Source organism: Enoplosus armatus, chromosome 1, assembly GCF_043641665.1.
Source record: "Enoplosus armatus isolate fEnoArm2 chromosome 1, fEnoArm2.hap1, whole genome shotgun sequence".
Classification (NCBI taxonomy): Eukaryota; Metazoa; Chordata; class Actinopteri; order Centrarchiformes; family Enoplosidae; genus Enoplosus; species Enoplosus armatus.
In genome coordinates, this window is record NC_092180.1 from 17,648,216 (window position 1) to 17,670,100 (window position 21,885).

The window sequence follows — 21,885 nt, forward strand, 5'->3', positions numbered from 1 at the left end:
CCTGTAACACATTCTCATGTGGCCAGATTAAGGTCTCTACACTACAAATTGTATACCGTCGTGAAGAATAACCTTCAGCTATAGTATGCAGTGGCCTAACTGACAGTCTACCACTGTCATTATCTGAATACAGAAACGCACAGGGACCCCGACTGTCAATCATATTTACGTGTCAGCTCTAGTTAGTACCCGTTATTGTCATATAGTACAGTGTAGGCTACAGGTGACATTATGCAGTAATGTCAACACACGGAAGACATCTTCATACTGACTTACCTGCGTGACATGGTTCACTCTCGTTGCACCGTGCAGGTAAGATGATACAATTTTATCTCTAACAGGTTAACAGGTTTCATTTTCATTTTCAGATTTTGTTCCTGTTGTTCTTTAGTAGTTTTTATTTATACTTATGTGTGTATAACATCTATGTATAGCATCATCCGTTAAGCTCACTCTGGCAATTGTTTTTATGGCTGGTTTTTATAGCATTTCTTGTAATTTCATGATATACACTTCCCTGTTGGCAGTGTCAGTGTAGATGTTGTTGATTTCAGTGGGTGTGATTGCTGGATTATTGCTTTAGCTTTATAAACACTCTGTTAACCAGGCAGCCAACATATCTCTCCATTTTGAACAGCCTGTATGACAATGTAACTGACTCAATACGACGCTCTGCTATTCTACCAGCTGAAAGTCGACCAGTGTGTCTTTACCAGTGCAGTATGGTGGCGCTCCACTCCACGTGCCATCCTCCTGACAGTGGCGAGTAGCATTGCCCACCAGCATCCCTCCAGGCAGACAGGAGTACTGCAGCACCGAACTGTACGTCCAACTGTGGGTTCCAGATACTACTGCATTAGGGGGTACACCGGGGTCACCACAGGAAATAGCTGCAGAGGCAGTGAGAGATTGAATGAAAGAGAGAGAGAGGGCGTTAGTGTGTGTTTGTGTGTGTGGGATTGTATCCAACTATAGATTCCAGATACTACTGCATTAGGTGGTGCAGCTGGGTCACTGCAGAAGACAGCTAGAGGGAGAGGGTTACGGCAAGGGGGGGGTTAACGCAAGTGTCTGTTCTTTTTGTGTGTGAGTTTGTGACAAAGTACACACACAGGAAACAGAGAATGAAAGAAAGAGTCTGTGAACTACATCAAAGATTTTGTAATTTACTGTTCAAAATACACAGAGGATAAATATTCATTACGTGTGGGGAAAAAACTTAACAAAAAAGTTATTTTGTATCTTATCTTTGTTTATTTGAGTTTAAGAAACTTGTTATGTCTTTAAAACAATAATTTACCTAACATTTATTTTACAAATCTGTTATGAACTTGAAAATTACAGAGTAGGTTTTCTTTGCTTATGCTTTTTTAAATCATTTATTTCATGTAGAGAGTAGAGACAGTAAATGTGGGGAGTGATAGATCAGGGTATAACATGCGGCAAAGCTCCTGAGCTGGAATCAAACTGAGGATGTTGCAGTTATGTGGTATGGGCCTGAAGCATTAGGTGCATGCTTTTTATACATGTTGTAATTTTACAATATAATTTACATACACACATGATTAAACAGAACTCACACTGCTTTTTTACACTGCATGGCAGGATACAGTCATGCCAGTAAGGTTTATTGTTATTGAGTTTAACTGAATTGCCTGAGAGAGAGAGAACCAATAATCTCAAATTAAATTCCCTTAAGATACAAAAACACAAACTCTCTCCCCCTCCTCTGTGCAGAAAACTAGTAGAAATTGTTCCACAGTGTCAAAGCAGCGGACATCAGAGAAGAGATTCAATTTTGGAAGAATCGACACAGGTTTCTGGAGGACACAGATATGAAACTGCTCACGATTTTCTATTTCTGCCAAATGACTGGTCCTCCGATATCTCCCCTTACCCCTAAATTGTATTACTCCATCCTGTCCTTGCCCCTCAGTCCTCACCCCTCTCCCCCCAATTTTCCGATAAAACCTTGTTTCTCGAATGTAATGCTCAATGCACAGACACCAGCGTCTCACTCGTGTCTGGCCCTCTCTCTCCCTCTCTGTCTGATTCCTTGTCTCCACCTCTCTGTTGCTGTGTCCTCGTTCTGCGGTCCTGTTCGCCTCTCTGTGTTTCTCTCTCCATCTCTGAATGAGCCTCCTTCTCTCTGTCGCTCTCTAGTTTAATCTCTATGTTTCTATCAGCCAAGGTAGCTCTCTGACAAGAACGCCTATTGCCCTAAGAGACACATGCTCACCTTTTTCTGTTTCTGTACACACACATACTGTACATACACACCCACAAACTTTAAGCCTGATTCTTTCATACTCTCTGCCTCCTTTTATGATTTCTTCCCTCCCATTTTCTCCTTTGAACCCTCTCTTATTCTCTCAGTTTCTCATTCGCCCCTCATCTTCCTCCCAGTGGCTCTTCAAGCCGTTTCACTCCACAAATCACTGTTCCTGACGAATACAAAGAAAAATAAATAGAAATCCACCTGCCTATGACTACTACAAACTTTTGTAGACATATTTTTTGTTGAATTCCAAAAAGTTGTTACTTGTTCACAATAGGACAAACACCTTCATTATAGGCCTATGAATGTCGATCTATTGCTCCTTTGGTCTCTGCTTCCGTCTCATGTGTCTCCTAAGCTTGTGTTGATATTGTTTTTTCTCACTTCAAATCATTCTCCAACTACCTGCATTTGTTCATCCATACCTAGGCAGTGAGGGATCGGTCGGTCCCATCGTCCATCATGCTGGCATGTGAGGAGCGCAGAGCCCAGGAGGTAGAAGCCTCGTTTACAATGAATTGCCACAGTTACACCGTAGCTGAAGACCTCTGGGTAACGTAGGCCAGACTGGCGGACACCATTCTCCACGTGGCCCGGGTCCGAACAGTTCACCACTGCAGAAGAGAGCAGGTTGTTTAGGTCCAAATGGTACACATGGTTATAGATGGATATGGATTGTAGTAAGACAACTAGTATTCAAATACTACTGCTAATGCTACAGAGAGAAGAGAAGAGAAGAGAAGTCAAACACTCTATATCTAATTTGGAATAGTATCATTCAGATGACCATAACAGATTAAATAACTAATTAGTTGTGTCTGAAATCACTCAGTCCTTCATTGATTCTTATCATTTTGTGTCACCCTTGACAAGTGGACTGTTGCATGAATGTATTTTTTTGCATCTGTGAAATGTTGCATTGTGGGACTGTTAGCAGAAAGAAATGGAAAAGCCATGGATGCTCCCAAATAAAATTGGGGTGGACAGTAAATAGGGAGGGATTTTGTACACAGATATTGTGAACTGTGAAGTCAGCTTGCATGAGTCAAAAACAAAGCCTAATCAAAACCGCCTGACTCTCAACATGATGGAGCTGAAGCTTTACAGAACAACCACCAGAACACAGGACGGGGTTGAGTACTTGTAGGGTACTAAACCCTGAACACAGTGTTATAAATTCAGATTGTCCTTGTTGCTCTGTTCTGTTCTTCTCTAAACTGCTCTTTTGTTCATACCATGCTCTGTGTTCTGGAGCACTTCTTTGTTCTCTACTCTCTCCTCTGGTCCCTTCTACTCTGCCCTGCTCTCTGGGTGGATGCCAGTCTAATAAGAGTGGAGTTTTTTTTCTCCACATGTCACAGGGGAGACTGACATTCACTTAAATTCAAGTCCATGGGGGACATGGTGTGTATGTCTGGCACCCTATGGGAACAAAGAAAGTTTCAGTCTCATAATTGACAGCTGCTGCTGGGAGAGAGAGAGAGAGAGAGAGAGAGAGAAAGAGAGAGAGAGAGAAGAAAAAAAGTGAGGGAGACGGAGCGAGGATGAATCCTTCCGATGGAAAACCCATGTGAGCAACTATGTTGTATTGATCTGCTCTCATGACTGTGCAGAATCCCTGTGTGTGTGTGTGTGTGTGTGTGTGTGTGTGTGTGTGTGTGTGTGTGTGTGTGTGTGTGTGTGCGTGTGTGTGTGTGTGTGTGCGTGTGTGTGTGTGTGTGCGTGCGCGTATTGTAGTGTATCATAACTGTTACACTACTGGAGGTCTTGGGAGGCTTGTAGTGTAACGAACATGCATGGTTAGCAGAGGAGAGGAACATGTCTCTGGACATGTACCCAGCTGTGTGTGTGCGTGTGTGCACATATGAATTTGTTAACCTATCTAGAGACACACACACACACACACACACACACACACACACACCATACTGATTGTGGATGAATACAGTTCAATGGTAAGTGTGTCTTTACGCCACAATTATTCAATTCTCAATTTTACAGTCTGCTGGCAGCAGATTCTGCCAAAACTGTTCCAGTTGACATACTGTAGCTAGAAGCAAATCGGGCCAATAAATACTGAATACATGCTGACCATCTAAAATGCATGTTGGGTTTATTTTTTGTACAGATTGGGTCTAATTTTGGTCATTGTGGCCATCATTCCCTTTTAAGCTGACATTTTACTTTCCAACTGCTAGGGTCTGAGGAGCAGGCAACATCAGTAAAACTATGTTATCTCAATCAAATGATTTGAAAGTGAAAACAAAGGCGAAGGCACTGGAAACAGTCATCCACCACAATGACAAAGCATGTGTGCATAACTACTTTTTCTTATTCTTAACATTTACCAGAGGTGAACCATAAGAAAAACCATCGCCATCTCATCTTGCTCCTATGGACTCTAATCTGAAGAGCTCATTCAACTAAAGCATATACAGGGACATACATGGGTTTAAGTCTGTAACTCTGTGTTAATATTTGTGTTTGTGACCTTTGCAGACAGGCAGGGGGCTGCTCCACTGTCCGTTGAGTCGGCACTGAGCACGAGCATTTCCACTGAGGATGTAACCTCTGTTACAGGTGAAGTTGACGACATCATTGAGGTTGAACTCGCTGCCATTGGTCCGCCCGTTGGCTGGGTTGCCAGGGTGACCACAAGTGATAGCTGAGGGAGTAGAGAGAAGTATGATGAGAAATTTGAGGCGTGGAAAAAAGTATTATGTGCAGCATTGGGGTATTTTCCACTTGATATTTTCAACTTTTTGGAGGAACATATAGATGCTGCAGAAAAAGTAGTCATTGAAGGAACAATTTAAACCCCCGAAAAGCCTAAAATGCGTTACTTCTTTTAAGACTCTTGAGTGTAATGGATTTACTTTAAATACAAAAAATCTTTTGAGCTTTTCACATTAATGAAAGAGCAATAAATCATCATACAGTGCAGACTTACGGACGCAGACGGGTGTTGTTCCAGACCACCGATGGTCTTGCTGACAGATTCTGACTGATGTGCCCATTAGCCGATATCCTAACATGCACTGGTACACCACTGTGTCACGGTAACTGGAGCCATCTCCACTAATGTGGCCATTGACTATAGGATCTGGAGAGTCACAATGACCAGCTAGAAGAGACAAAATGATAGAGATTAATGCAGAATAGTGAAAAACAACTTAAACAAACCCTATCTTGGGCTTTGACGTCATCAGTGCTGGATCAATGTTCCCGTAGTTCCGACATTAAAAACCTCTAGCTCATTGTCCCAACAGTTAGACTGTCAACTTATGAATGTTGGGGGAGTGACGTCATCAACGCATCTGCAAATCAATGTTCAAAGTCATTGCAGCTCCGTGACTGCTGTCCTAACCATTCAGCAATCACAGATGCACTTAAGGTCTGTTAAAATCAGCACATTTAAACGATTTCTGTGAGCTCTCTAAGTGGCCTTGAAGTACCACATCCTTTCATGATTTCTTAAAACTTGAGCACATAAATTGCAGGACACATCTTGAGAGCTTAGGTGTGGAGAATCATTGAATTGTATTCAATACCATTTCAACTATTAAGAGTCCAATCACAGTCAATCCCTCGCTTCATGTTTCTGTGCCTCATGAAGTCAATAATTGAGGTCTAGTAATTTATTTTTTATGTGTGGCATTTTTCAAATGATTTAATACACTTTCTTGAATGATGATTAATGCTGTAAAAAAAAAAAAAGGCATCGAGGACATTGATTATTTTGCAAAACTCATTGGAGATTACTGTTGAGGTAAAGCTACGTAAAGATATTACGTTCTTTCTTCCTTTCTACTGCTGTTCCAAATACCATGTAATCAGATTCATTATCCAAGAAGTCTAATTTCAGAAAATCACTTGGACAAACCAGACATAAAAGATATCATGAATACCAAAACTGTTTACAGTAGTAAACATGTCTGAGGGTTTTTCTGAAGCAAATTGTGATTTATTGCGCCATCAACACAAATACAAATTATGGCTTTTCCAAAATTGTGAGGGACAGATGTTTTGCTTACTTTAAAGAGACACATTCATTCAATAAATTATGAATACAATTCCATAAAATCAGATTTTGGATACAAAAGCTGATGAGCTAAACAGCATTTTGGGGGTTTTATAAGCACAATATTTTAAAAATAGACTTAAAAGGGGAACAATGTAACACTTAAAAATGCAACACCTCATGGGGAAGGACTTCACACACATCAAGGCTGGTCACTTGCCACCTGTAATAAACAACAGTCTGATGTACAATTTTTTAATCCCAATCCAAACCCAGTACATGTACGGTCTGTGTTGAATGCAGTACCGCTAAATGGCATTTAACCACATAAAACTCACATTTGTAGCAGTGTTTAAATTGTGATTTAGTGACTTAAAATGTTAACTTTTCTTACATTAAAGTTTAGGTATATATTTTTCCACTCTTGGCATCATAATGTCAGAATAATAATATGAAGGCGGACACGCCATCACATAAAATGTGCATCCTGAAAGAGGCTTCTTACTCAGGCATGTAACTCCAAGGCTGAATCACTGGAGTAGAGTGTGCATGTAAAATCAGGATTAATCATCTCTGGTCAGTGCTTAATGTATTAAGTAATAAAATGTCTCCATAGCAGATCATTTGAGTTACTGAGGCATGTGCACAGTTTATCTCACTCATTGCTGCACCTTACCTAGACACCTGTAGTAACCCCATGTATTAATAAAGCTTAAGTGCGTAAGTATTACATTTCCATTTCAACTGGTTCATGACACAAGTCCTACACACAGCCCTATCTACACCAGTTGTGCACAATATAGTGATACCACTGCATACGGCAGACTAATAGAAATATGTTTAATCACATTTTATGCCTTTTTATATTTTGTACATACTGGCCTTTAAACTGGCATTACTATATCATATACGACTGAAAATAGAGCCAGTCTGACTGTTGATACCAGGCACTTAGAAATGTACAAAAGAAAAGATACAAGAGGTCTGTAGTGCAAGATGAGACCAAGCCTCTCTTCTGGTTTCAATGGTTCACACCATTCAACCTGTTGAATTTACTTAATTAGGTTTACGATTATTGATCAGATTTATTATTTTTTTATCCCAAAGTGGGGCAGGACAAACCACAACACAACGCACATCTTTTCACATTTGATCAGCCTTACCTAGACATCTGGTCTCTGCACCACTCCAAAGCCCGTTAGCACCACACTCTCTGACATGTGACCCCACCAGTGTGTAACCGTGGTTACACATAAAGATTGCAGTTGCTCCAAATGTGGTCAACGTCCCCAGTTTGGTCCCAAAGGGTGGAGAAGGAAGCTCACCACAGGAGATGACTAAAATAAATATGATAAGATCATGTTGATACAGAGAGACACTGACAATTAGATATTACATAACATAATGGTCCATCTGGTACTTTTGTATTTTCTATGCTTTCAAAAATCTAGATATGAAGTGGGTTATGTTGCCAAGACTTCATAGACTGCCATCCTGAATTTAAACATTATAAATGTAGTTTTTCCAATACAATACCTGGCTGAATTAGATTTAGGTCAGAAGATTTAAGATCTTTTTTCCTTAATATCCTTTGAGACACTGTTTTCAAACCACTGGCCAAGTTGACGAATAGACACTTCTGTTACATTGGCAAATCCCTCAGAGCTGCTGCAGTGTTAGGTAGGTCAACTCAAATACTGGATGAAAAAATGAAGAAATACATTGAAAATGTAGCAAAAAAAAGTTTAAAAACCACTAGTATAATGATATGAGATTTCAATTTTTAATCATTTTTAAACTTATAGTATACGTATTTCACTTTTTCATTGGCATGTCATATATTATGCAACGCTAAGAAATTCTGTAGCCTATGAAGGTTACAATGATCTCTTACAACTTCCCTTTATGAGATAAGCAGCAAAGGCACATTGCACAGTAACACTCTATTTTAAAAAGCAGTCTTCCAGTATTGCCCACAAATCCCACATTTAGGAAGCACAGGCTGCATTCAGTTTAAAATACTTATCACAGTCCCAAGACAATATGCAGTGGTTAAGATCGTTATCTTGTTTAAAAGAAGTGGTATCTCTCTCTCAAGCTGTCCCTTTTCTGCTATCAAACCTACTAGACCTGTAGCAGCCAGTATTATACACAGCCCTGCTTCAACTCAAACTAGCTGCAAAGCCCATGCTTTCTTGGCACACAGGAAGCAAATCTATCAGAGAAATAACGTTCTCTGACATTTGTAGCTGCTTTGCTTGTACCGGGGTGGGTACCCTGTTTTTCATAACTCATTCATGACAGGTTGTGGCAGCAACTGTAATAGTGTTTTGCTTACATATGTTCTGTGTGAGTGTATGAGGCTTCTTTTTTTTTATCCCGTTTATATGGTTTATCTTCCCTATCCATGAAAGTCATTGATTTTGGTAACGAACATCATATAAGAAGTTAAAAATGATTTTTGCAGTGTAAAGTACAAAGGAGTGTGAAGCATTTCCTGTACGTGAATATGAAAAAAGGAACCTCTTATAATAAAATCCTAGATATGGCTCCTAGATATGAGTCTGTGTAGACTCATAAATAAAGTTATATGTCACCCCGAGTGCCGAGGGAGGTGAACAAGCACACAAAACATGATATCAAAGTGGAGTTTTATCAACTTGCAAACAGGGGAAGGGGTCAGATGATTTTGAGCAAAATAAATCTGACAGTAGCAGTTGAGATTTCTTTTGCACAGGATAGTCATGATGGTGTTCATGTTTGTATCAATACTTACTCTTGCATGAAGCTGGGTCATCTGACCCCTCCCAGGTCCCGTTGGCAAGGCAGCGAAGAGTCCGATGCCCCACACCCAAATAGTACCCCGTTGAGCATTCCAGCATCACCATAGAACCAAACTCTCCTGACCTACCAGAGAGCAGGCGGTAGGCCATGTGATCTGTCAAGGTGCCCTCAATGCTGGGGCAATGGATTGCTGGAAAATAAAATGTAATCAAATTAGAACAATATAGAACATTCACATTGTTTTCTGAATGATTTTCAAGCTTCATTTGTGTCCTTAACCATTAGCTATTTACTGAGACCACATGACAACCATGAAAACTGAGCAAACTCCACTCCGTCCACTGGGGAAGACTGCGAGATGCGCTCTGGAAATAGCTAGTTAGTGGACCTTGAGTTAACTTTTTTTTGTCAACTCACTTCTTGACTGTTCTCAAATCATAGTTTAAAAATACTTACGTAGACATCTGGGGGCTGAGGCAGCATTACTCCAGCTGCCATCCTCCAAACACACTGTTGTCATTGAAACACCAGGGTCAAGATGGTAACCATGGTTACAATGGTAGGTGATCTGGCTACCAACAGTGTACTGGTTAGCATTGAAGCTGCCGTTGCCTGGCGACTGGGGGATTCCACATGAGATAGCTGCCGCATCACAAAGAGAGAAGTGCTCTAGGGGAATCCTTCTCAAACTTTAATTGTTTATCAGAGTGGAAGAATGTGTTTAAAAATTTACCTTGACAAAAAGGTGAGGGTGCATCCCACTGGAAAAGCCCATTGGGGTGGAGCCTGCAGGTGGCGTTGCTTGAGCCTATGAGGCGGTAACCACGGTTACAATAGAACTGAAGTCTGCTACCTGGATGGAGTTTCGTTCGGTTGACCACGCCCCCATTCGCTGGAGGATCATTAATGCTACAGTAGGCAGCTGGAGAGACAGCAAAAAGTGTTGTGTGTTCTGTGTTCTCAGTTCACAGGAAACTCTACTAAGTACCTGTATGGTGTAATTAATTTACTATACTAAAATAATTAGCATGAGAGACAATTGAAAGTTATCTCCATGGGTTTGTTAGTGGAAAAAAGATGGGTCTGCCAACATTATGGCACTGACACTCCCATTACAAGGCATTCTGGATAAAAGACATATCAAATATCATCAATGTCCCTTCTAGCATTACAGCTAGTAACAGTGTCAGTGAGTTTAGTCAACATATAGCAATTCACAAACCTGTGACCAAGCTACTGACACTAACAGAACACTAAAACTGGTAGCAAATAATCCTTATCCTGAAACTTTTCCAAGTAATGCAATGTCTTTGTGGAACTGAGTATAAAAGCTCAACAGCTAGAGCATGGAGAATGATCTAAACATCCGGCAGAACACGCCACAATGGGCCACTTGGCTCTCTCTTCCCTGTCCGATGTGGTCATTGCTCCACCTGGTCTTGGCTCTTCTCCATTTTGGCTCCATGTTGGTGGAATGACTTTACCCCTCCAGTCAGGACAACAGAGTAACTCAGCAATTTTCATTTTCATCTATAAACCTTTCTTTTCACGATGTATCTCATGTCTCCCTCTCCCCAATGAGTCATATGGCCTCTCTTTTGCTCACTCTATCTGCTCTAAAATCAATCAATTCTATCTGCACCACTAATTTTATATCTTATTACAGCACTTTTGCCACAGTCTGCTCCTCCGTTCCCCTTGGCCTCCGTCTCCAGCCCATGCTCACTGCTTCCAGGCCATGTTCTTCCCTTCAACTCCCCAGACCTGCCTTCCTCTAGCTGTCCACCAGATGTCCTCAGACATTCCCTCCTTTTCTCATCACCTGACTGCCCCACCCGTCCAAACACCTGTTCGCATTTCTCATCAGCCCTGCAGTCACCTGAGCTTCCCCACTCATCTCCCCACCTGAACCTCATTACCTTATCACTCCTCACTACATATACCAGTTGACCTGCTTTGTTCCTTGCCAGTTTGTTATATGTTGTGTCTGTGTGCTTCATGTCTTGGTTCCCTGTTTCTGCCTGCCTTACCTGTGTTTTGACCTTTTGCCTGTTTAATGGATTCCTGCCTGCTCCTTACTGGATTTGTTTGCTTGTGTTTGACTGCTTTCTGGTTTTGACCCTTGCCTGTCTCACCATCCCGTAAGCCTTTGTATGTCATTGAGTTAATTAATATCACTGAACTGCCCTATCTCTGCCTTTGGCGTCTGCATTTGGGTCCTATTCCCTGTGTTCCTTTTTACCCACAATTGTGACAACTTTGACCATTCTGTGGTTGCAAAAATATTCAGTCAGGGGATGAAGGCCCATTCCTTCAAATGCTTACAACTGTATGTTTATCATTTCAATAAAGGGACATAAACTCATTTTGGATAAGATTTTATCTCAGGCCCCTATATCAGGTTGTTGTTGTTTAATACTGAATTGCACTGGCAATTTTATTGGGACTGTGTAGGTTGAAATGATTTCCCTTCCAGTCTGTGGAAAACATTGAAATTAGAATTACTACATAAAGAAAAATCTCAAATTACCTTTGGGGGAAAAAACCTATGTTGGGCTCTTCACACCTATATTTAATTGAGTTAAGATAGAGAGATGGATGCAGTGCTTTATTTATCCTAGAGGGGAAAAATGTGAGAAATTCCGGTGAAACAACATATTGTAAATATGTAGACAGGATAATCCGATACGTGATGTGAGATCACATGTCCTGTGCTATGTGCTGAAAATGCAGCAACAGAGTTAGCAGTGCCTCACTCCGACACACACATACACATACACAATATATTGCTATTTTGGGGGTATCCAGTACTTCTGCTTCAGCTAGGCTAACCAACATGGCTGGCCCACCGGGTGGTTTAGGCAGTTTCATCCGAATGCCATGGTCCGCTCAGTATACTACTGCACACTAGATTAATGAAATGTGTACTAAATGTCTTTATTGTTGGATCTCTATAATTATACTGATTGCGTTCACTTTTATTTTGTCATAATCTTTATACCCATCTGTGATAGCTTCCAACAACATCTCCCTGAGATGCTGACAGACTTGTTTGTTTTGGCTTTGGTTCCATTTGACATTTAAGGAAGCCCATTTGATGAAAAAAAAAAAAGATCTTCTGAGTCAAAACTTTCTCGAAAATAATTTATTACCACAACATAATGAGAAACTTGCTCAAAATAATGACTTACATATCAAAATTATGAGAACTCTATGAGAAATATTGACTTAATACTATATTAATAAGTTATTAAGTTTCTCATAATGTCTTACAGGATTTCTTTCTCATCACATTGGTGGGAATGGGCTTTCATAGTTCTCAAATTTGCTGTAGAAATATGCTGAGATAAATATTATTGATAGTACTACCATTATGGATACCTACTTAAAAATCACTACCTCCCATACTTATTTACAGCATGACCAAAGTCCCCCCCACACACATTCAAGCAGAAAAACAACAACACAAAACAAACAAATATAGTAGAGAGACAGAACGAGAGGAGTGGAATTTCACAGTGAATCACCATGAAGCATTTGCACAAGCGATCTGGACTTTCTTTTCGAAAGGTCAGTGGATACAATTAAGAACAATGGCACCAAGGTCATTTCACATCTAAAGCAAGCATGGACAATGCAAAGAATGATAAGAAGAATGCAGCGGTGATCGAAGTTGTATTATACACACGTGGACAAAATTGTGGGTACCCTTCCGTTAAGGAAAGAAAAACCCACAATGGTCACTGAAATAACTTGAAACTGACAAAAGTAATAATAAATAAAAATTTACTGAAAATTAACTAATGAAAATCATACATTGCTTTTGAATTGTGGTGTAACAGAATCATTTTAAAAAACAAACTAATGAAACTGGCCTGGACAAAAATGATGGTACCCTTAATTTAATATTTTGTTGCACAACCTTTTGAGGCAATCACTGCAATCAAGCGATTTCTGTAACTCTCAATGAGACTTCTGCACCTGTCGACAGGTATTTTGGCCCACTCCTCGTGAGCAAACTGCTCCAGCTGTCTCAGGTTTGAAGGGTGCCTTCTCCAGACTGCATGTTTCAGCTCCTATTATCCGTCTCTTCAATTTGTCATCAATTTTCCTCTTGCGGCCACGTCCAGGGAGGTTGGCTACAGTCCCGTGGACCTTAAACTTCTGAATAATATGTGCGACTGTAGTCACAGGAACATCAAGCTGCTTGGAGATGGTCTTATAGCCTTTACCTTTAACATGCTTGTCTATAATTTTCTTTCTAATCTCCTGAGACAACTCTCTCTTTAGCTTTCTGTGGTCCATGTTCAGTGTGGTATACACCATGATACCAAACAGCACAGTGACTACTTTTCACCCTTTAAATAGGCAGACTGACTGATTACAAGTTTGAAGACACCTGTGATGCTAATTACAGGACACACCTTTGTTTAACATGTCCCTATGGTCAAATAATTTTCAATCTTTTCTAGGGGTACAATCATTTTTGTCCAGGCCAGTTTCATTAGTTTGTTTTTTAAAATTATTCTGTTGAACCACAGTTCAAAAGCAATGTCTGATTTTCATTAGTTAATGTTCAGTAAATTTTTATCTATTATTACTTTTGTCAGTTTCAAGTTATTCCAGTGACCATTGTGGTTTTTTCTTTCGTTAACGGAAGGGTACCAACAATTTTGTCCACGTGTGTACTTGTGAGGACCCTAATAGACATAATAAATTCCCAACCCCCTAACCTTAATTGCTACCTTACACCTCAAACCTCAAACATCCCCTCGAAGAAGAAGTCCATGTTATAAGCAATTGATAAACATAGATACTGTATGTGTGATGTGCTTCAATATAAAGCACAACTGAGCATTAATAGTGTTAGTGTATAATAAGTGAAAAGCCTCTACTATAATTTTCTGTTCTCTGTATAGCTGTCATTGTCAGGAAAATAGAACACCTTGGGGAAAAGACAATACTATTACTTCAGGCCAGTGTGCTGATATAACCCACAAGCTAAACCATATCACACATTATTGTCAGCATGGAGAGCCAGAGGACTGACCTTGCGACTCACTAAAGCTCAAACAAGATCAGTGTCACTGTAAATTGTATTTTCTCTGACTGAGATTGGTGGTAATCTTCAACAGATTCTTCGCAAGTTAAAACCCATGATTAAGGGGCACGTGAAAAACCCCACAACCCGAATCGAACAAAGCTAATGGCCAGAACACCACGGTGCTGGCAAGAATCTGCAGAGATAATACACTCAATCTGAAACAAATTGTCAAATTAACAAATTGGAGTTACTAATTTTCTTTCGTTCTTAATTAGCCTAATGCATTAAAAGGAACATTTCCATTTAGAAGTGTTTTCTAAATGATCATGGCTCAGGCACCTAGATCCTTGATGCATCAATTCATTTTCATGATAAGGGGGCTCGTTATTCATGCTAGTAGAGACAAATCACTTCAGCCAACATTAACTAAGGATTTTTCAACATAGCAAGATGCAAATTTCATGTGCTGTGTGAAAGCAGAGATAAAGCAGAGTAGACAGTTGACAGTTGGTAGGACACTCCCCTAATGATAACATGGTCACTGGCTGATAAAAGACATTGCATGTACCTGAGTATCGTATCTTGAATCCTCTCTTGTTGGTTGCGTGGTCAGTGGACCATCGTAGATAGAGCTGGTTTGTTTTAGATGTGAAGTTCAGCTGAGATGAGTGGTTACCACTTAGAGCAACAAGCAAAGGGCTCTGTCCTGAGGATCCTTGAGAAACAAATGAATGAGACTTCAGATCTGCTGTGATTACAGCATACTGCATAACATTATGTTCTCATGAATGCGCATGCATATACAATATGTCATTTTGTTTAGTGGTCTGTGTGTGTGTGTGTCTGTTGGAGGGAAAGTTAGGCCATGACAGGGATAGAATTAGACAAATGTGACTTCTTTCATGTGTGTGTATCGGTAAATTCCCAAATTCCAATAATCTTACAATCTCCCAGATGAAAATTAGCCGAACCTGAGACGGAGGTGAACAATATGCTGCAGTCAGAATGTGTTTTATTGTTTCTGAGACATGCAGCACATGAGGGTGACAGCATCATTACATTGCTAAGTACCCCCAAATTACTTATTGTACATGTATTCTGATTGAAGCACATTGTTTAGCTCCATCTCAGGTTTATAGACCACAACCCTCCACCTGTGCTAATGTCTGTTGTTTGAACCCAGCAGTGGTTGCAGCCCTAAGTAAGTTTGGTCTTGTTCAGAAAGACACGGCTTGCATCTATTAACTTTTAAAAATAGTTTTTACATAAATCAATGTACAATTTCTTTAAAACTTTCTTTTTAAATAGTCTCCATAAACATTTACAAACTGAATTAACTGCAATGTTGACACTTATTGACATTTTGTTCCTTTCAACAAAGCTACGACAAATCAGAAACGACTCCAGTCACAGTCGCCTACTCCACTGTGATGCCGTTGCTGTCTACAACATCAAAGGCAGCAAGAGACTTTTCAGGACCAGGCAAGATAAACACAAATAGACAGAGCTGAGCAGGATACACATATTAAATGCTCATCCCTGCTTGTCGATTCCAATACAAATTACATATTTCTAAAGCTGGTAAGATCTAATTAATGTTTTTTTGGCTTGTTGTGATGTTTGCTACTTTTACAAACCAAGCTGTTGCCACTGTGAATGGGCCTCATGAACTGATATTCTGATCCTGGCAAAAAATAATCCTAACATAACATTGTTAGTTGTCACTAGGTGAATTTACCCAATATAGTTTATAAAGTTATATAAAGTTCTTAATATGCAACATAAATAAAAATAAAGAAAGAGACAAAGTTAAATTACACACACACACATACACAATCTGATCTACACACTTTCAAATTTACTGTTGCACAACCTACTTGGAACTCCTGCAGGGAAAATTCCCAACACCACAAATGAGAATTAAGCGTTGTGCATCTTATTAACTGTTGTGCTACTTTTTATAAACAAACATGAATTAAAGCTGTGTGTGTGTATGTGTGTGTGTAGGTGTAGCAAAAATAGGAGGAAAAGCTTTGCATACCATCAAAAATCTCCAGTTCATCAAACTGTTTCTCGCTGTGGAACATCTCTACATAGATATTGATGGTGTAACCTGGGAAACAAAACAAATTATTTACAACCACATCCAAAAAGCTGCAATATGCAATATATAAAAGGGTATACAACACACACATACATTAATGCAGGGAGAAACGCACAAACCTTTATGCATATTCATGCCCAAAGAGCAGATGCACATACATATATGCGCACATAGTCTTTGACACATCCTGTATTACACACACACACACACACACACTTAACACAAATATAAATGTACACGCACACACACGATTATTCTGCTCTCTCTCACATAACCCAACATATACTGGCTGCACCCCCCTCGGCAGACGCTGTACCTGGAACCATATGTAGCAGCCAGGAGCATGTCTGGCTGTTGGGGTAGTTGCTAGGAAACCCGGGGCTTAGTATCACTCCTGATGATGATGATCGCTCCTCATTGGCTGGGCACTGGGCTGGGGGGGGGGGGGTAATAGACAAAAGCCGATTGGTCAGATTGATCAAAACAGTGAAAACTATTTTAACTAAAATTAATTTACCAGGCATTTTTGCTTTAATTGATAGTGACAAACTGCAGAGAGAGAGAGGGGATGACATGCAGCGAAGGGTGCAGGCTGGAATCAAACCCGGGCCATTACGGTAAAGACTCAGTCTTAATAGTATGGACTCTACCAGGTAAGCTACCAGAGCACCCTGTGAAAACTTTCCTGACTTCTAGCAACTCTCTTTCGCGATTTGCGTCCTTTCCATCCATCCCTCCGTTCTTGTTTATATGCTCACTTCCATTACCCGTCCTTTTTCCAACACACATGCAAAAAGAGGCCACCTACGGAAATGTACGTTTTATACAACTTGCACTGCCAACCACTTCACTAGATGTGTAGGGTTCATGTTGAGGCTCAAACAATGTATGGAATCTGAAAAACCACATGCCTATATTTTCTGCCTTTAAAACGCGCCCATTTATTAGCTGTGAGCACAAGCAAGACACTGGAAGCCTCTCTCAATCTTTCTGTGCGATGACAGGTAGGTAACAGGATTTCACACAAAAGGAGCTGAACTCCAAGGTGTGTGGGGGAGCACTTTGGTTGTCTGTCCTCTTGTAAGAGTAATTTTTCCGGCTTCATAATGGAAAGGACAGTCTGTTCATCCCACATCATGACGAAGGCTGAGCATCTCTTCAACACTCAGCTGTAGCGGGACAAAAGCGCATTTTCTCAAAAGAGAAATTCTAATCAGTATTCAGTTGTCTCATAGAAATACCAAGAGCTACTAGCACGTCCAAATGTTGATATATTATTGCTGCTAACTGAAAATATAAAGTGCCTCCATCCTGACGTCTCTTCAGTCTTAAAATCAAGGTTTTTATCTAACTTGTTCAACTTCAACACACAACACCAAGAAGTGTCAGTGTCAATGAGATTATACTGAATACATTTCTGCTTTTTCAGTTGTCATGAATTTGATTCACCCTGGCACAACATTTGATAGTTTTTCAAACAGTTTAAGATTTTCTTTTGCTGTATTGACTTTCCTCAATGCATTTATTCTTATAGACATTTTTCACAGCAGACATTTTGGCTTGTCATAGCAGGAAAAGCACACGTGTAATTGATAACATTAAAAATGAATGCATTCCATTTAGATGAGGTAGTTCCAAGGTCCTGGTATTGTGCATGTTGGCTCACTGTCATGGCTCAGTGGGTCACTCGATGGAACCGAGTTAACAAAATTTGTTTCACTGGTGCTTTTCCTGCTATGACAACTCAAAATGTCTGCCGTGAAAAAGTTCTATTGTACTTCAGTTAGTGGTTTGCTATGGAACAACCCACAGGAAATGATGCTGGTTGTACACAGCACCATTTACTCAAAACACAACTTTTCTTCGAGATGCAATGTCAGCAATTAAGGCTACATTTGTTGGAACAATATATCTCTTCTATAACAGATTTCATTTTGATTCTTGAAATATATATATTTTCATCTGTGGGTCGTAGTGGTACTAGAGTTAATATTAGTACTATCATTAAACAGACAAAAGAAGTAATGAATGAATGAAGGGTGATGTTTTCTATAAATAACCACCTTGGATCCATTACAGTATTATTTACCCCCATTTTGCATTCTAATTTCTTTGGTAAAAACAATCTACTCCAGACCCTGATGAGATAAAATGACCTTCATCTATTATGATCTGAAATTTTGTGTGATAATGTAACCATTAGTGTCTGTGATTTACTGTTTTGAATGCTATGGAGCAATGGATGATAAAAGGTGTAAAAGGGTGACCTGTTTTTTAAAAGATATATCTTATAAATTATGGATTAAAGGGGACCTCCACCAATTTTACCCATCAATATCAGCATACTATTCATGTAGAGTGCCATTCAGCCTGTGTAAACAGCTGTATGAAAGACGTGGGTCTCTAACAGGCAGGGAGGATCTAACAAAAAGAGGCTTCAAGTTGCATTATGTAAAGGATCCAGCCATTTTGAGTTGAATTAAATGTCAGAATATTTCATCCTCTGTTGTATTGATTTTGACCTTTCTTTTTTTTATCTGTCCCTTGTGAGTCCCTCAATAAACATACATTACCTTTCTGTTCTATAAACAATTGAAAAACAAGAATACACAATAAATTCAGTTTCAGGCTTTTGAAGAGGTTGTGCTGTGGAAAACATAAATGCTTACATCAGAGAAATGCTTGTACTATAGGTCTAAGTTTCGTAAAGTATAATTTGATAAGCGTAGTTGTGAGGATACATTTATTCAGATTTATTCGGGGGAAATATTAATACAACAACACAACAAACCATTTTGCCTTACCTTGGCATGTTGGGGGCGGGGCTTCAAAAAGCAAATGGGAGTTGAGTTTACACATCAACTCTGCCTTGCCGACCAGTGTGTATCCAGGTAAACAGCGGTACTTCACAATGTCACCTAACACGGGAAAATAATAAAATCTCTATTGGGTCATCACAGATTATACATTTAGCAAGTGTTTCTGCAGAGTTGGGTATTGATGACAGTACAAGTAAAAATCCCTGGGAAAACCATTTTAAAGGGAAGGTTCAGATTTTTGAGTCTATGTTACTACTCAGTACCCAGGATATTTTGTACTAAAAAGACTGTGATTTTGGAAATATAGCCTAAAATTGTCTTTGCCTGAACTGTGGATTTTGTCCCCATCTATTACATTTGATTTGTGCTAGAAGGGGATCTCATTACAGCCGGTACGGACAGGTGAAACAGTTACAGCCTTTAAGATTTGTATTTTGTAAGTAGAGAACTCCAAACAGTTAACATGTTGGTTCTGTAGCTCCATTTTGGGAGACAAAGTTTGACAGGTTTGCCACCTTAAAAGAGGTGGAGATCTACCACCTGTCAGGGAGATATAATGCATGCTTCAAACTTTGCCCAGGAGGCATACAGTGTGCAAGCTCACAGCATGGGCCATGGAGTTTAAAATTGTTGAACAGAACAAACAAGAACATTCAACCTTTCCTTGAGCTTGTTCATAGATATATATAATTGGTTATTAGGCTGACAACAAAGCTAGTGATGTCTTTGAGATACACTATTCTGCCAGGTTTTGTGAATGTAAAATTGTATTTGTCTGTGTCCTGTTAGGAACATTATATCTAATGACAATTTTTCAATATCAATATGGAGTCTTTCATGACCCTGGAATTTAACTAATGCATTGTAATTGTGTCTTTAAAAGGTCAAAAATAACGATCAACAAATCATTCAAAAGTGAACTTACTTTTTTGAATTCATAAAAAGTTGACATTTCCAAATGTAACTTTTCTGCAGAGAAATTATTATTATATACTTTTGCTAGAAGCGACTAGGCTCTGCATACCACTGGCAGGGTAAATAGATCTTGCTGGGGTTTTATGAAATGTCTGCTATTTTCAAAATTGCAGCTCCCGTTGATCTAAAAGGTCACCAAACCTAAGAGTAAGATGCTTTGAGCAAGTCACATAGCTGAGGGAAAATGGAGAACTTGACAAGCGAGTATTTCTCCCAAAATGGATGTTTTTCAAAAGAACGTACAGTACACACAAAACACATTTGGTGTTACATTTCAACACACTACATTAGTTAGAAAGAGGCTGTGTTTTCTGTGTTTAGCTTCACTTAACACAATTCACACAATATGAACAGAAAACAAGACTTTGTGGTTTAATAAGCTGTTAGTTTATGCAATAGTGCTATTTATTGACCGCACATAGTGGGCTGCAGTGATTGAACAAAGCATTTCAGAAGGCTGGCACTCATAATGATGCTGCTTTGCACAGTTGGGAATAAAACCTATCTGGTATTTAAAAGATACATTTATTTTGCATGACACAATTTTCTTCTGAATCTATATCTCTTTTGTGTCTTTCTGTGCGTCACCGACACAGATACAGTAGAACGAGTGGCTCAGCTTCACTAATAAAGCCAAACAAAATCAACAGTGACAGACTAACGTTAGCCTGCTATATTTAGATTGTTCATTTGTGAAGTCATGTGGCCCATTAGTGGAGTAATTTACAATCAGCAGAATAATGACCTCCTACGAGCCTGATCAGGTAGTTTGTCAGTCCTGTCAGGTATGAGTTGTTTTGATTAAGATGTACCAAACTAGATAAGGTTGCAAATGCTTCCTAATTTTGAAGAATGTACAAAACAATGTCATTGAAACATTTTGCTAAATGAGCCAAATTGTACTGTCAGGGAATCTTTCATGTTGTATCAAAGGATTATTACCTATCTGGAAGTCTTCATCTTCATAGATCACCTCTGCATTATCCACAACAGGGGGAGGAGGGCATTTCTTCAGACGGTAGGCTGGAGAGAGGAACAAAACATATTAATAAGGCATTGACATATTTACCTTTTTGTAATAAGATGTGAGATTGTTATAATGAAAAGTATCTTTTATAATCTTTTGATAGTTAAATGATTGTGCATGAACCAAAGAAATGGAAACAAGAAAACAAAGATGTTTCTTCTCTGTTCTTCATGCCGTCGCAAACAAGCAGTGCAGTTGCCTCTTTGGAAAGAGATCACAAACCTCACGAATGTGGAGAATGGGACAGCGGATATGATTTGTGATCTTTATTTAAAATATCTATGTAGTTCTTTAGGGGCAGCCATGCTTGTATCATGGTGTTATAGGGGATATGACTTTAACATGAGGTTCAATATCAGAATGTCCCAGCTGCCACAAACTGTAAAGGTTTAAATGTTGCATGTAGTGTGCATGTGTTTCACATACTAAATCTAGATGGTGACCTTGTGCTTGCTGTTAATTTACATGCTATTATCATCTAGTATGAATAGTACATTATGAATCTAGTGGCTGGTCTCTGGGCAGCATGATTCATATGCACACATAGTAGTCTGATAGCTGAAAATGTAGAAGACAAGAAGTCAAAAAATAGAGAATAAAATAATAATCATAATTTCAGTATAAATATGGTGATATGGTGCTGTGTCTGTCCAAAGGAACACTACATGTACACTTCAATTCACAAACAACAGTGTCAAGCTCTGCAGGAACTTCAGAAGAACTTTAGAAGTGAATTCACACTCCAAGAAATGTTTTTCCAACACTTGAATAACAAAACAATAACAGGAGTATCATGAATTATAACAGTAGCTAAGTGAAACAATGGGAAACAG

At 39.4% G+C, this 21,885-nt stretch overlaps 1 protein-coding gene across 1 annotated transcript in view; it reads right to left on the minus strand.

Annotated features, from left to right (window-relative positions):
• Window positions 1-21,885, minus strand: part of csmd1a (CUB and Sushi multiple domains 1a) — a 281,553-nt gene that overhangs the window by 26,659 nt on the left and 233,009 nt on the right. The window contains exons 46-58 of the mRNA XM_070906253.1: window positions 20,968-21,048; window positions 19,036-19,149; window positions 16,548-16,664; window positions 16,169-16,240; window positions 14,696-14,842; window positions 9,817-10,005; window positions 9,540-9,725; window positions 9,076-9,273; window positions 7,463-7,636; window positions 5,229-5,402; window positions 4,770-4,943; window positions 2,704-2,892; window positions 714-890 (exon numbers count right to left, since the gene is read on the minus strand). Of these exons, the coding sequence (XP_070762354.1) occupies window positions 714-890; window positions 2,704-2,892; window positions 4,770-4,943; window positions 5,229-5,402; window positions 7,463-7,636; window positions 9,076-9,273; window positions 9,540-9,725; window positions 9,817-10,005; window positions 14,696-14,842; window positions 16,169-16,240; window positions 16,548-16,664; window positions 19,036-19,149; window positions 20,968-21,048 (1,992 nt within the window). The remainder of the gene's footprint in view (window positions 1-713; window positions 891-2,703; window positions 2,893-4,769; window positions 4,944-5,228; window positions 5,403-7,462; window positions 7,637-9,075; window positions 9,274-9,539; window positions 9,726-9,816; window positions 10,006-14,695; window positions 14,843-16,168; window positions 16,241-16,547; window positions 16,665-19,035; window positions 19,150-20,967; window positions 21,049-21,885) is intronic.